Raw genomic sequence first — 15,118 nt, 5'->3', positions numbered from 1 at the left:
GGAGAACTCTTGTTTTCCGTCCCAGGTCCAAATTAGTACTAATTTTTCCATGCAAAATGGAGTTGCTTCAACAGGAAGGAATTAGGACAACAAATTATTCTGGAATAAAGAGGACTCGCTGCCTAAGCAAGCGATCTGTTTGCACATGAAATAAAAGGGGCGTTCTACCACACATGTTTTGGGGAAAAAGCAGTACCCACTCCATTTTTAAAAAAATTTCTGACCTCCATGCCTGTTACAGTAGCCACCAGGATTTCCTACATGACCAACATGCCAAAACCCAACCCACACTCCGTTGTTTCGACTTCCACCATCAGAACTGCGGCCACCATAAACACAGCAGTACCATATGTGTAACCACAGCAAAAGCGGGTTTGGCGGCCAGGGCTGATGCTTTCGGTTACGCGCGTTTTGACTCGGGGCAGAGAGGGAAGGGGGACGCAGGCACGCACCCTCCCGCAGCCTAAAGCAGGGTTTCCCAAGACGACGACACAACCCTCAAATGCAGGCGAGCCGCGGCAGTCCCACCAGAGTCGCGACGAGACCTCCACCTCCCACCTGCGCTGCCCAACCTCAAACCAGCTCAACCCCGGCCCGCGGGCCACGCGCAGCCCCACCGGCTGCAGTCGTACAGCGCGTGGTTAGATCTGGTCCCGCGGCAGAGATGACTCGTGGCCGGGCAGATGCATGTGACAGCGACGGTGCCCGCAGAGCCCAGGCCACATCTGCCACAAGGTTTGGCTACAAACATAAGTTTCGAGCACTGCCAGGTACTACGGCTTACAGAACAGCCACACAGAGTTGTATCTGAGAAAAGGGTTTCCAGCGTTTTTTGTGAGTCTAATGAGAAGAAAGGATTTGTGATGAAAGCCACTCTACCCACTTACAAACGCTACAGACATCAGGAAGAACAGGATCAGGCCAGCTTCTAGCGATATCCAGGACCAGCTGCTCCCGAGGAAGATGCAAGAAATCATTCTGGACAGTTCGGGAATCGCTTGCTTATCGGTAAATCTCTTCCTAAGCCCTTCAGATAGCGATTAAGCACAATGGTTCATACCCCATATATTAAATATTAATCCTTCCTAATGTGACTGCCGATGTTCCGGTTATCCGATTCGGATAACCACACACCCCCAACAGCCCATTCCTTTTCCACTCCAAACCACGTAAACACAATGTACAAAACCCAGCAGTATTTTGCGATCCAGCTAGAGGAGAGCTGGTGATATTCTTCTTGGCCTCCGAGCCTGGAAGCAAAACAGCTGGAGCTCACCAAAAGCAGGAGGGAAAGAGTTAAGAACAGGGAGATGAATCAGCCCGCTGCTATAAACGCGGACATTTCCTACCTCTTCGTTCTAGTGTTTCTTCCTGTCCGCAGGCTTCGGAGATGCTCACGGACCTGGTCGCATTCAAACGATTTCCACCGCGACAGGAAAGCCCGGGGATTTGTTTTATTTCAAGAGGAAAACGCGATTTGTGAATGAAACCAGAAAGCGGCCGTGAGGGCTGACCTCCTTCCCATAGAACACCAAGAATAAAGCACCAGCCAGCAGCTTGTGCATCTGCTGTACTGCCCCTGACCCTACAGAAGCGTACGGGCGCTCTGTTCTACCCAAAATAACCCGCCCCACGCTCCCCGGTGTTTCCAGGCATCACGCGGACCACGACGGCGCAGCCACGGCTCGGCACTGCCGTACCCAAAGCGGTTACGGCAGACTCGCGGGCCGAGCACGGCAGAGGTCAGGCAGCCCGCGCCCTTCCCGCTGGACGGGGATCCACCGTCCTGCTGCAGACACAGAGGGTCGGAGGAGAACAGACGTAGGTCGTCGTCGGGAGGAGACGGGGAGAGAGGGAATTCAAACTACTCTTCCACAAGGATGTTGATGTTGGACTTGGACCAATATCAGGGATCCGCACAAAGCATCAGTTATTTGAGAGTGACATTTCAGAAAAGCAGAGCTATGTATCCTATTAGCTTGAAAACAATACAGCCGCACCAACGCCAGGACAGCAATGCCCCTGGAAATGGGAAACATCTATTTTCAGCACCTCCCAGTATCCCCCTCACTGCTTTAACAAACTGTTTTTATAAAGATCGGGCAAACGCCCTGGAGCTTCCCACAGATACCCCCTGAAAAGCTCTCCAACAAGGATGGAGAGGAACATGCAGAAGGGAAACGTGGCAGTGCCTGTTTTCTGCCCGGCACAGACACCAAGTCTCTCTCGCGCAGCACCCCGGGGTCCCAGTGAAGCCGTGATCCGTGTCCCCCCCAAAACGTCCCAGCTCTTCACCCTGGCCACAGCAGAAGTCACTGGGGGAGCTGGCAGCACCGTGACCGTCCCCAGGGTCCCGTTCATCCTCCCAGAGCCCCACATCGAGCTAGTTTCCCAACCTCACCGTGGGAATAACAGCATGAGTTTGCATCTGATTCTTGACAGAGACAGACATAAATCCTCCTTGCGAACCCAGCAGCTGCCTGCATCGGCTGCAGCCACCCCGTGCACCTCCTTCCCTGGCATCGGCTGCTGCAGCAACAGGAATTAAAATAAAGAAGGATGGAAAAACTCCTGCTGGGGCTGCAGTTTTATTTGCCTGCGCCCCTTTCATTTCTAGAAGTCTTTGTATAGGAGAGGAAAAATCCCTAAATACCTTCAAAGCCTCCTGCATGCTCGCAGCAAGCTCCCCCCAGCCACAGACAGGCAGAGAAGGGATGACTAATTTTTTTTTAGCGTAATACGCTGCGGAGAGCGTCCTGCGAACAAGCAAAGTAAATTCCTGAGGCTCTCGGCAAGGACCCCGCCGCTCCTTGCGAAACTTCCCAGCTGGAACCTCGCAGCCGAAAAGTCAGAAAACATTGTTTTTCCCTCCTCCAACAAACAGGGACTGGGATTCCTTTCACGACAGTATTTGGATTTTAATGTCAGTCCATATTTAGCAGGAGGAAAAAAAGCCTCCCTTCCTTCCTGTCACATTTTCCACCCTTGATGACATCCAAGATCAGAAATAAGCAAGCGTTGGCCGAGGAGGCAGAACGCATCTCCCCGAGCGCGGCAGAGCCCGTAGGTTCCCATTTGGGATGCTCGGAGGCACCGGTGAGGACGGGACGCAGCCCTCGGACCTTGTGCCGAGGAGGGGTGTCCCTTCCAACGCTCCGGCTTGGAGCATCTTCCCGAGGGCGGGAGCCAGGCCATGAGCCTACGAGGCTGGCGTACCCTTCCCGAAAAGAAGCCTCACGTTCCCGGTACAGGCCAAGGGCCGCCGAGGAGGCCGTGGGTCAGGCCGGTGCGGTGCTCGCTCGCGGGTGGGGGGCCTGGTGCCGGACCCCCGGTGCTCCTGGGTGCTGGTGTCCGTGGAGCCCGGCGATCCGGCAGCAGGGATGAAGCGAGCCCTGGCTGGAGATGGTGGGGTCCGAGCGTGGCCCCGGCGATGTCCAGAGAGGATGGGGGGGACGGACGACGTCCTCAGCTCGGACCCCTTTGGCCGCCCCCACGGATGCGGGGCCGCTGCAGACCCACGCGTGAAAGTTCACACGCCTCAATCCGCCGTTCACTTTGTATTATTTAAAAAAAAATAAAACCCGCGCAAGGGGGGGGGGGGGGGACACGAGGTCCCACGCAGAGGCCGCGGACACGCGTGGGTGCCGCCCGGAGAGGGCCCCCCCCGCCATAACAGCCCCGGGCCCGTCCCCGCCGTCTCTCACCTGCGGCGCCGGGCCGGGCCCGCTCCTTCTCCCTCGCTGGCTCTCGCCGCCGCCCAACGACGCCGCGGCGGGGCGGCCGCGACCATGGACGCCGCAGCCGGAGGAAAGCTCGGGGAAAAGGAAGGGGAAGGGGAAAGGGGGGGGGGGGGGGAAGGCACCGCCGTCCCCCTCAGCGCCCGGCCGCGGGGCTGCCGGCCCTCAGCGGCGTCCCCGCCGCCGCCCGCCCGTTCCTGCCGTTGCCGCCATGGTGCGGCTCCATGCAGGGCGCGCTCCGCTGACAGGGACGGGGCGGGGCGGGGAGGAGGGCGGGGCGATGCGGGATCCCTCCGCCGGCTGCCCCGGGGACGTCGCCGTTCCGGTGCTGCCACCTGCCGGTGCTTGAGGCGGCTCTGACCCGCGGAAAGCGGGGCCTCCCCTCCGTCCCTGCCCCGCTGCGACCGCAGCGGGGCAGGGACGGAGGGGAGGCCCCGCTTTCCCCCGTCCCGCCGCCATGAGGTGACCCCCGGGGCAGGAGAGGGCGGGCACTTCTCCCCCTCACGCCGCCTGTCTGTCACCGCGACGGGCACACGCGCCGGCCAATCAGCGTCGGGGCGGTGGGCGGGCTCGGGGCCTTCCGGGCAATGCATGGCGGCGGCGGGCGCAGGTAGGAAAGTTTCATTTTTTCTTTTGTTGCCGTTTCCCTGAAACACGGCATTTTCTGTTTATTGCTTTTCCTCCATCCCTTTCCATCAGCGAGAATGCATCGCTCGGGGCCTAAAGCAGGATCCCAGCCTCGGCCTGGCTCGCGTGGCGAGACCTAGACCGGGATCAACCCGGCAGCCAAAAGGATAAACATAAATACGGGTTGGGCAATGGCAGAGGGGAATTGGGTTGGTGAAAGCAGAATCGAGAGTTAACCTTTAACCGGAGTATTTCTACTTTACGTCTTTTCCGCCCAGGAATTCTCCCTACGCTGATCGCCGGCCGTGGCAAGGTTCAGCGCTAAGCCCAAGCTCCTATAGAAAAGCCGAGCTTTACCGGCACGTTAAGTCTCTCTTTTTTGGCAGGTGTTGAGCCAGGATGGGTTTTGCCGAAGACAAAGTGTACGAATACATTTTCAAAAACTTCAACACTTTCAAGAACATCCGTGTGGCGTCGCTGACCGACTCCCTGACCTGCCTGACCGACGCCGACAGAGTAATCTGCTTTCCCCAGTCCCCAATGTATAGCTCAGGCAACGTATAGCTGCCTTACCTCTAAGCCAGACCCCCTCTTAGATCCGCTGTGTGTTTTATTTAGGATGAACTTCACACCCGGGAGGAAACGCGAGGGACCCATGCCACCGTCTATAGGTTTTATCAGCACCTGAGGTGCCGGCAGGGCTGGGTGACGGATCTCATCGATGCGCTGCGCCAGAACAACGCGGGGCACCTGGCCAACGAGCTGCAGCACGTATACGACTCCTGGCAAGCCCGTACGTAGCCTCGGCGTTCCTGCGTGCTGCCCCGGGGGTCTGGTGGAGATGGGGACCCGAAGCACGTCTCCCGGTGTCCACGGAGCAGCTGGGCCCTCTCCCTGCCCCGGCTTCCCAGGGGCCTGGGGGTGTCCGTGACCGTCCCCAGGGATGTCCCTCACCCCGGTGACATGCCTGGGGATGGCGGGGTCCTTGTTTGAAGGTGGTTGGGTTGGCGGTGGGCTGGGTTTCTCACCTGGAGGGGAGATGGAAAGATGAGTGAAGGGGTGCTGCGGGCTTGGCCGATGTGGGGACAGAGCAGGGGCACGCGAGGGGCTGCCTCGGCCCCGTGTTCATCCTCTGCCTCCTCGGCTTTTCCCCTGACGTCCCCGCTCACAAACCGCCTTGGCTCCTCCAGATCCCCCGGCTCCCGCCGCTGCCTCCTTCCCTCCTGCAGCCAGCGATGCCCGTCCTGCCGTCTCCTCCATCGGTGCTCAGACGCTGTCCCCAGGGCCGAATCCTGCTCCAGGCGCCCCGTTGGCTGAGCAGCCGCGACGAGACCTGCCCGTCGGCGGCCGTCCGCCTCTCCTGCCCAGTGCTGCCACCGCCACGAGCACCGACCTGGATGCCAGGGCTCCGGTGCAGGAATCGGTGAGTGGGGCACGCGTCGAGACGGGGATGCAAAGGTCCCTTTTGGACTGGAGCATTGCTGTGCTGGGGCATGGGGAGCCCGTGGTAGGGGCAGGCTCGTTCAGGGACACCCCAAGCAGCCTCTCGCTGCTGATCTCTGCTGCGTGCTTGCTGCATCTGGTAACTTATAGCCTACATATGGCCCCATAACTGCTCCCCTCTCCTGCTTCCCCTCCGTGGATGGGAGTGCAGGGTCTGCTCCGTTAGTCCAGGCTCCCCTCCACAGCCCCCGACCCCGTGCAGACCTCCTGTGAGCTGTGTGGTGGGTGCCAAGGAGAGACCCCCTTCATCACCAGGCTGGCGTGGGTCACTGGGTCAGGGTTTGGGGCACCCCGATGATCCCAGATCCCCTCATCCTGGCACAGTAATTTAACACAGCTCATTTCCTTCCAGCTCCCCAAAAACCTGGAGCAAGAGAGTCCCCGGCCGCCTCCGCCTGGGAGCGCAGTCTGTGAAGGAGTGAGCGATGGGCATGGCGGAGAGGGGCATCTCCTGCGCCCCATCGAGGCCACGCAGGCGGCAGCGGGGACCCCCGGGGCAGCCAGTGCGGCTGTGCCAGCGGCTGCCCGCCCCGAGCAGAGCCAGGACTGGCTGAGCCGCCAGCAGCGCCCGGTGTGCGTGGACAACGGGTGTTTTGGGAACGCCAACCACCTGCACCGTGGCGCGCCGGGCTTGGGTCTGGGCAGGTCTCTTCCGCCGAGAGATGCGGGCGCTGCTCGCAGCCCCGAGCAGCCCAGGAATGAGCCCGAAGAGGATTTCTACGTCTCCAATGAGTCGCCCTCGAGGCTGGAGGGGACCGCTCGCAGCGGGGGGCCGCAGCCCCCAGAGTCCCTGCCAAAAAAACAGGCTGTGCCCGGCTCCGAGCACGATGAGCCCCCAGCCAGCTTCGTAGATGTGCGCAGCCCCCTCCTCATACAGCAGCAGTTCGATGCAGAGCAGAAGCGGGTCAGGATGCTGCGAGAGCACGCAGGAGATGGAGGTGGGTTTCCTTCCCGGCAGTTCTGTGTAGCCACCACACTGACGGGGACCAGCGCTGAAGGTGCTGCCGGGTGCCCATCCTGCTTGACAGTGAGGATGGAGAGCGGCGGAGAAGGTCCAGGCGTGGGGCAGGGCCCCGCCAGGAGGCCGTGGGGGCCTTCCCAAAGAATGGTGGTAGCTGTGGCTGTTGGTACAGGACAGCCCGAGGTTGCGTCTGCCTTCGTGGCCTGCGAGCAGTCATGGAGGTGTAGAGAACAGCTCCCTGTGCTGTTGTCACCCATCTCCTCTCCCATCTCCTGGGCCGCAGTGACCTCCTCCAAGAAGGGAGCGAGGTTGGGTTGTGCAGAAATCCAGCCTGGCTGCTTGTTTTCCCCTGGTTTTCCCTGCCGTTGTTTTTGCAGTTGTTGCTCGCTGTATTTTGGCACAACGTCCTGACCAGGACTTGGCAGAGCCACTGGCTTCATTTCCGATGTGAAACGTGCCCCGGTTGAATGTCTGCACCCTCCTTTCAGCAGCCTGGGGCCACCCCGCTCTTGAAGGGAGGAACAGATTGGGTGTGCTGGCTTGGCTGGTGCCATCTGGTTTTCCTGCACCTACTGGGAGAGCTTGGGTGCCGTGGCAGAGCCGGGGCCGTGCGGGCAGCACCCAGCGGCACCGGGTCCTGCTGCCCGTGCGACCTCCTCAGCTCTGGGAGTATCCTGTTGCAGCGCCCCTGAGGAAGAGCAAAACTGATCTTTTAGGTCTCCTGATGAACACAATACGTTTTGTTTTCTCCCTGACAGATGCTTGGATGGAAACAACTACCCCGGACGCTACCCCTGCGCCCAGAGACACTTCTCCATCCTGCGACACCTCCGTGAAGCCTCCTGTACAAGAGCAAAAACTGCCTGCGGGGGAGATGGCCAGCAGCACCCCCTCCATGCCGACGAAGGAGAAAGTAGGTGACCTTTCCCTTTTCCACTTGCATTTCATTCAGGTCCTTGCGAACTCCCCCTGGTCGCGAGATTTTCTGCTGCAGTGTAAGATTTTGAGCTGGTGGCGAGTTTATTCAGGGCTTTTTTACCCGCTGTGTTCATGTCCCCATCCGGATGCTGTATTTTGGAGCACGGGAGAAGGGAGCCAAGGTTTGTTGGGCTTTGACTCCTTAATTCCCCCTCCTTGACTTGCCAGTCAGTCTCCTGGCTTCCAAATGCCTGTTTCCACCCCTCTCCTAGCTGTTTGTTTCCCCCTCCTTCCTTCCTTCCCATGTCTCCCCCGAATCCCAAAGGTTCCCCAGAGCCCCAACACCTCCCTGCCCCGCTCACTCTCCCAGCCCTGGGAGTTACCTGTGTCCCAGCCTCGCTGGCAGTGGCTGGAGATGTGGTGGTTGAGCGCTGAAGTGGGCTCATTGCATGACGTGGGTGCCCGAGACCAGGCCAAACGGGTGCTCCCCATGGCACCCAGCCCCTCTCGTTGTTTCCCAAAGGTGCTCCCGGCCTCGGCAGACCCTCTCCCGACTGTTGCAGGAAGCTCTGAAGGCACGTCTGGGAGGCAGGCCTCCCGGCTGAGCTCTGGCACAAGCATCTGGGCATCTTGCAGCAACACGGAGAGCAATGCGGAGCTCAGCAAGCCGGGCATCCTCCTCGCCGTGGCTGGGGAGAGCCCAGAGGCGGCCGGCAGATGCCCAAGCTCTCAGGGGCCCAGCGGCCCCTGTTCCGGGCCATCTGATAGCCTCACCTTCAGGAGTGACCCACTGTTGGTGAGCACGGATAGCTCGAGCTCAGGAGAAGTGCTCTCCAGAGTCTCCTTGGGATGCCCAGCTCCAGCAGCTCGTGAAGACCCCAGGGGAGAGGAGGCAGCTGGAGCAAGCAGAGACTCCCATCCGCCTCCGAGCTGGGAGAGCACCTCCCTGGGCACCCACGAGGTCCGCGTGGAGCACTACCCCAGCGCCCAGCTCGGGGCGGGCAGCGACCTCCGAGACGGAGACGATCGCCTTGGAACCTCTCCAGTTTTTGATTCTAGCAGGGGCCGTAGCGCTGCGACCAGCTCATCTCAGGCCAAAGTCCCCCCAGGGGACAGCAACGGACCGTCCCTGCCGTACATCGTTCCAGCTGTGGGCATCGCTCTGATTTCAGCTGCGGTGTTTCTGGTGTACGCTCGATTGCAGAAATAGCGCTGGAGTGGATGGGATGCCACCACCGTCACTCAGCCTGGGCGATTCCTTTCTGTAGCAGGAATTTGGCCTACGCATTTGAAGCCTGAAGAGCAGCGGGGGGGACGGTAGGGGCGTTGTTAAATCTCTTTCGGGAAGGTTTTGCTGGAAGAGGCCTTGGTTGCGTGATGCTGTTGGTTTTGAGTCTGCTCTCCCCCATTTCCCAACCATGTTGTCTCTAGCCTTCTCCTTTTACACCCATAGAGAGGGTCTCGTTCAGGGAGTGATCCCTTGAGTCAAAAAAGAAAGTCCTCACGGCGATTCTCCACATCTTCCTTGTTTGGTCCCAGGAAGCCCCAGGGAAACAAGTCCTGGTGGTCCAAAGTTTTTGCAGACATCAAGTGTCCAGGTTTTGTAGACATCCTGCAAAAGTGGGGCTGATTTTGTTGGCTCTGCTCACCTTGGCTTGAAAACGTGCCCGAGGGTCCGTGCAACAGCCTTCACCAGGCGCCTCATGTTGAATTTGCCTTACTGGGTGTCTCTGGCTCTGCCGCCGGGACCTTGGCGCGTCTCTGCTCCTCCTTTCCCCCCGTGCTGGGTGCGCGGGCGGGACCCCGGTGCGCTAAATCACGCTGCCTTCTGCGCATTTGTGATGAGAGACGCCCCGTGATGAGAACGCGCTAGGTCAGACCGCGTGCAAGCTTTCCCCTCTCCCGGGAACTGGCGTCCTGCTTCCGTGCTTTGCTTTGGAGCATCCTCCCCTGATCCTGAGGATCATGGATGGGTTCTGGGATCGCTTCGTGCAGCACTGACACCTTGGGGATGAAGCTGAGGGTCAGGAAAGAGCCGCATTGCACCAGCCTTCTCAAGGATCAACCACTTTTCACCTCCCTCCAGCCAGGGAAAGGGGGATTATACTTTAAGAGGAACATTTCACGCAAAGCCAGCATGAAGTGGACTTGGTCCCACACAGGATTGTAGGCTGTCTTTCATCTTTAGGCTGTATTTTTTGAGCCTGGCTAGGAGGGTGGATATAGTTCTCGCCTTTCCCGATACCTGGTGCTATGGGACAGGGATATAGGAAACTTGTGTCCAGGCTGGGACACAAATAGGATTGACTCCGCGCGCTGCAGGGAGGCCATCCCCAGTGGCTGAGATGCTCTGGGTTATCTCGAAGGTCCTGTTTAAAACTGCAGCCCGTAATTTCCCAGCCTTTTGGGGGCAGAAGCAGCCCCGCTCGGTCGCTGTTGGCACGCATTTCTAGCTCTAGGCAGAGTTGAGCGATCCCCAGCCGTGCTGCCCGCTCCTGTCGCTGTGGCTGCAGGTTATTCGCCACCTCATCTGCTCCCTCCCCAAAAGCCCAGGGGCACAAAAGTAACAAAACCACTTTTTTTGTAATTAGAGGGTTATTGTAGCTAGAGGATTTCTTTTTTTTTTTTAAGCTTTAAAGATGCCAGCGCAGACTTTCAGGTGTTCCCACCCTCCCGTGATTTGCTGGGGGGCAGCAGGGGAGCTGTGGCAGGAGGCGGGACTGGGCTAAACGGTTGGCGATCTGGTGGTGGATTTGCACAGCAGGCGGCTCGTGCCATGGGCTGGCACGGTTTGAATCCGGCGAGTCCGCAAGGATGCCGTGGGCTTTAAACCGTTGCAGGGGCCTGGTGCCAACGGCCGGGCTGCACTTCTAATCCAGGCTGTTGCTTCTTCCCTGCTTTACTGTGTCCAGAAATTTATTCCCCCTGGATTCCTGCCATTCGGCACGGCTTCCCAAAATATGACATTCCTGCTGGCAGGGGAGTGGGAGGGCGATGAGCGCTCGTGCCCGGAGCTCGGCCTGCGGTGGGAAGGGTCCGTCAGCTCCGCGACGGGGTGAACGGCTGCTCCTCCCTCCTGATGCTTTCCCTTTGCCCAAAAATGCAAGAAGTGCCTCCCTGAAACGATCCGGACAATCGATATATGCAATAGCGAGGTGTTGATTCTGATCTGACAGGGCTGCTCTCCAGGTGAACTGGAGATGTTCAGCGCTTGCTCGGTGCCTTATCCGTCAGAGGAAGGGACGGTGCTTTTCCATACCCTTGACCTCCTCTGCTGGGAGAGGGAACGTGGGGAATGTTCTCCCCGTTTGAAGATCACGTGGCGACTCGTCCAAAACCTCCCCGCAAGCAGGGAGAAGAGCCCGGGATTCCCCATCACCAGTCCCCAGTAAGCCCATTTCTTTCCTCAGCCTTGGGAATTCTGTCAGTGAGGCCTTTGTCACTGTCACCTCCCCGTGAAAGCTGCAGTTTTCAGCACTAAGAATTGCTCTTCATATGCAGTGGGTAAGGAAATCTCCCCAAATCCTTTCACCTTGTTAAAAGGCTCACGTTTACTATTGAATATTGCACCGAAATAAAGCAGAATACGTATTGTAAAGCAGAGGACGCGAGCCTGCATAACCACGCTGCAGAATCCATCCCAAAATTCGTTAGAGGGGGCGTGTGCCTTCTCCACACGCTTTCTGCCTGATTCGGAGGACGTCCGTGAGATCCCAAACCAGCAGCATCCATACCAAGGCCCTCTTCTCCGATGCTTTGCTTGCCTGCAACATTCTTCACATATTTTCCCACTATTTTTTAGCAATACCTTGTATGCTTTGCCTTTTCACGTCGAATCGCTCTTGTGAAACAGCTGGTTTATCGCCACTTCAGACTCGATAAAAGCACGCGTTCAGTTTTCTGCTGTGAAGTGCCGGTATTTTCACAGTTGTAACGTAGCACTTTAAAAGCGTAAGCAGCAGGTGAACCTGCAGGAGGGAACTGTGTCCCTGCATGTGTTTTTAAAAAAAAAAAAAAAGCCTTTTACTAACTAGAATAAAATCATTTCCACTTCACGCTCTACTTGTGAGGTTGCCATGTATGTTTGTGTGATGAGGGGAATGGAGGTCAGCTTTTGAAGCCTCTCTGGAGCAAGGAAAGTTTTCATGTAGAAGTTGGCTGGAGAATTAAATCACCTAACTTACCTGCTGAGGGAGCGGAGGCTGCAAAGAAGGATCCAAACAGCCCTCCTCTGCCTTTTTTGGGAGGGTTGCTGCAGCTCACGCTCCGTGGTTTTCCCATTGGAGAAGGCCGTTTGTACAACTTTTGCCACATGCCATTTCAAGCCACTCCGTCCCTGGGAGCTGGACCGTTTCCCTTGCTGTGGAGCTGCGTTTGGATTTCTTGGAGAACCCTTGCCTGCGTGTCGGAGTGCTGCTGGGAATTTGGCTTCTTCGCCTCTTCCTCCTCCTCAGCCCGCCTTTGGGCAGCCAGTTCTGGTACGACCCTTGCTTTCATCTTTGGGGTTGTGTGTTGGGCTTGTCGGGGTGACACCTCCTGTTCCAGCATCCCAGAGACCAGAGGTGACCCCTGGAGTTTGGGGGTAGGTTGAGACGGTGCCAAGAACCACCCAATCTGCGGTCCTCCGGTGAAGGGGGAAGGTCAAACCCCTCTCTGTTGCTCGCCTGGATCCATGCTGGGGTCTTGAGGAGCGGGAGGTTCATGAAGCCGTTGCCAGAGGGAATGCTTTGAAGGGCACTGCTGGCAGTGCCGCAGCGAGACTGAGGCCATCAGTCCGCATCGGGAAGAGGCGGTGTCGCGGATGGAGCAAGAGTGCACTCGTACGAGAGAAGTGGCAATATGTTTATTGGTAACAAAGTTTGATAGCAAATGCGACAGTGGTTTCACAAGATTCGATGGCAAGGTACGCTTGGTTATTTACTGCATAGAGGACAGGGTCATGGAGACCCTCCCGTTGAGTCATGAGGTTCAGAGAGGACCCCCTTGCTTTCTAAATTCCTTCCTCAGAGAGGAGTCTGGGTGCGGCTGGATCCAATCCTAGTCCCAGACTTGGTCAATGGTTTATGTCTAAAGGATTATGTATGCGCAATCAATCCTTTATATCACTTAGCTAAGATTTCAAAGTTTAGCATGCCATTGGTCACTGACCGAGGATCTGTTGCAGCAAGGAATCCCTCACCATCGAGGAGCAACCTTGAGAGGCGTCCCTGCTCAAGGGGAGATCCCGGCGTGCAGCCCGCTGCCGGGCGGGAGAGCTCAGAGGGCTCTTGGGCTGCTCACTATTTATGGGGGTCAGATGATTGACTCGTAGTCATATTTGCATATGCAGATGCCAGTTTCTTCCAAATCTAGCTTGAGTCAGGCACGGACCAGCGCTGTGGTCAGGTGGGCGCATGACCATAAATTAGCCCTTGTGCGCTGTGCTGTTATCTGTCCCCCAAATCCACCTTGAGCCGGCTGCAGCCATCAAGACCAGGCGCACCCATGGCGGGCACCGCTGGCTGTTAGCACTTGATAAGAGTTAGGGGAGAAGGTGAGGCCGGGGGGCAGGGGGAGCACACCGCCGCAGGTGGACAGGATTTGGGGACAGTTTCCAGACCTCGTTTCGGCGCAAGCACAGGTCTAGAGGATGCGTGCGACAGTGGGTCATAGGAAGCCCCAACGGCGGGTTCAGGATGAGCATGGGCAGGGCGGTTCTCCACGCAGCGTATAGCCGAGCTGTGGAAGTCATCTCCTCAGGAAGCTGTGGTTGCCAAAGAGGAACTGGACAAGTTCTCAGAAGAGAAATGCACTGAAAGCTTTTAAGCAGAGGTCTGAGTTGCAAACTGTTGCAAGCTAGGAGAGCGTTTGGGAGAAACGGGGCCATGCGCAGCCGTGGCTGAGCGGTGGCAGGCTGGGAGGGAAGGGGCTGTCTGTAACCAGGTGGACACCATCAGCAGATGTGTGCTGAGGCAGACGGTACGCACCCAGCCCAGCGCACGGCTCACGCTTCTTCCTCCACGGTCCAGATTGTCTGGTTGAATCGGATCCCGGGATCCCGTGCGGAAAAGGGAGCTGGGCCACCTTTGCCACCCTGGCTTCAGCCCTGGTGGGCAGGCACCGGCGGTAGTTGGTCCCCAGGCACCGCTCCTCATCTGCTGAACAGCTTTGGGCTTGGCCTGACCTGCAGAAAAGTGACCAACGTCAGCGAGAGCCGCTCTGCCGGGCTCCAGCTCGTCCCTCGCTGGCGAGGGACCCTAGGGGTGAGCCGGCCTGCGGCGTATGCCTTTTGGGGAGAAGTATTAGGCCCATCTTGGGGCCAGTGCTCTTTAATGTCTTCATAAATGACTTGGATGCAGGACTTGAAGGATTACTATGCAGTTTTGAGCCTCACAGTACAAAAAGGATACGAAGCTACTAGAGCGCGTCCAGAGGAGAGCCACGAAGATGGTGACGGGTTTAGAGGGGAAGCCGTACGAGAGGCGGCTGAAGTCCCTTGGTCTGTTCAGCCTGAAGAAGAGGAGGCTGAGGGGAGACCTCATCGCGGTCTACAGCTTCCTCACGAGGGAAGGAGGAGGGGCAGGCGCTTGATCTCTTCTCCCTGATGACCAATGACAGGACCCAAGGGAACGGCGGGAAGCTACGCCAGGGGAGGTTTAGGTTGGACATCAGGAAAAGGTTCTTCACCCAAAGGGTGGTGGAGCACTGGAACAGGCTCCCCTGGGAGGCAGTCATGGCACCAAGCCTGACAGCATTCAAGAAGCAATGGGACAACGCCCTCAGACACATGGTGTGAGTTTTGGGGTTGTCCTGTGCAGGGACAGGAGTAGGACTCGATGATCCTTGTGGGTCCCTTCCAACTCAGGACATTCTGTGGTTCTATGAAGTAGGAAGCTTCCGAGCAGCCTGATGGCATCAGCCCTTTTTGGTAGCGTTAGGTGCCCTCTCCACGCTGCCTTTCGCAGAAGAGGCTGCCAAGGGCTCTGCTGTGTGTTCACAGCTGAGACATCCCGCCCGCTCTCCTCGCCTTCTCCTTTCCCAGCCAGAGCTCTTGACTTACAGCCCTGCTACACGAAAGGCAGTAAGGTCTCGGTATTGGCTTCAGGCAGCAAAGGTCAGCGGGTTTTTTAACAAAATGAAGGCAACGCTTTTATAAAAAAGGGTTATTTTTATTCAGAGAGGTTACGCTTTATCTCGTATTGGCACCAACCTCATTTATATGCTTCCTGCGTTTGCCCAACAGGATATTAAAATCATACAAACTGAGTTTGACCAGTCTCCTTGCCCTTTTTTCACCAGAATTCAGCAAATTCCTACTGAAATTCTTACACCTTTTTTGAACGTCAGTTGCTTATCCCTTTGGTATCGAATTAATGCCCGAGGATTGCGGTGA

At 57.7% G+C, this 15,118-nt stretch overlaps 2 protein-coding genes across 3 annotated transcripts in view; one reads left to right on the top strand and one right to left on the bottom strand.

Moving 5' to 3' along the window:
* PTPRA (protein tyrosine phosphatase receptor type A) overlaps positions 1 to 3,956 on the bottom strand; it is a 131,534-nt gene extending 127,578 nt beyond the window's left edge. For both annotated transcript variants that reach the window (XM_082315859.1, XM_082315861.1), the window contains exon 1: positions 3,705 to 3,956. The gene's annotated coding sequence lies outside the window, so the exon portion shown is untranslated. The remainder of the gene's footprint in view (positions 1 to 3,704) is intronic.
* A 237-nt stretch (positions 3,957 to 4,193) lies between these two features.
* MAVS (mitochondrial antiviral signaling protein) lies at positions 4,194 to 14,650 on the top strand. The gene is made up of 7 exons (XM_082316358.1): positions 4,194 to 4,347; positions 4,751 to 4,880; positions 4,983 to 5,157; positions 5,555 to 5,787; positions 6,220 to 6,805; positions 7,587 to 7,741; positions 8,270 to 14,650. Exons 2-7 carry the CDS (start codon positions 4,764 to 4,766, stop codon positions 8,954 to 8,956), a joined length of 1,953 nt encoding a protein of 650 aa, XP_082172484.1. The 5' UTR covers positions 4,194 to 4,347; positions 4,751 to 4,763; the 3' UTR covers positions 8,957 to 14,650.
* Positions 14,651 to 15,118: the final 468 nt, after the last annotated feature.

This window comes from Platalea leucorodia (genome assembly GCF_965183815.1).
Source record: "Platalea leucorodia genome assembly, chromosome: 6".
Classification (NCBI taxonomy): Eukaryota; Metazoa; Chordata; class Aves; order Pelecaniformes; family Threskiornithidae; genus Platalea; species Platalea leucorodia.
This window is presented reverse-complemented; position numbering and strand designations above follow the sequence as displayed.

Bases quoted from the DNA above. Each gene is read 5' to 3' on its own strand.
- MAVS (XM_082316358.1), top strand. From the start codon at position 4,764: ATGGGTTTTGCCGAAGACAAAGTGTACGAATACATTTTCAAAAACTTC. The intron at 4,881-4,982 runs GTAATCTGCTTT...TGTTTTATTTAG, and splicing joins GCCTGACCGACGCCGACAGA to GATGAACTTCACACCCGGGA. The intron at 5,158-5,554 runs GTACGTAGCCTC...TGGCTCCTCCAG, and splicing joins ATACGACTCCTGGCAAGCCC to ATCCCCCGGCTCCCGCCGCT.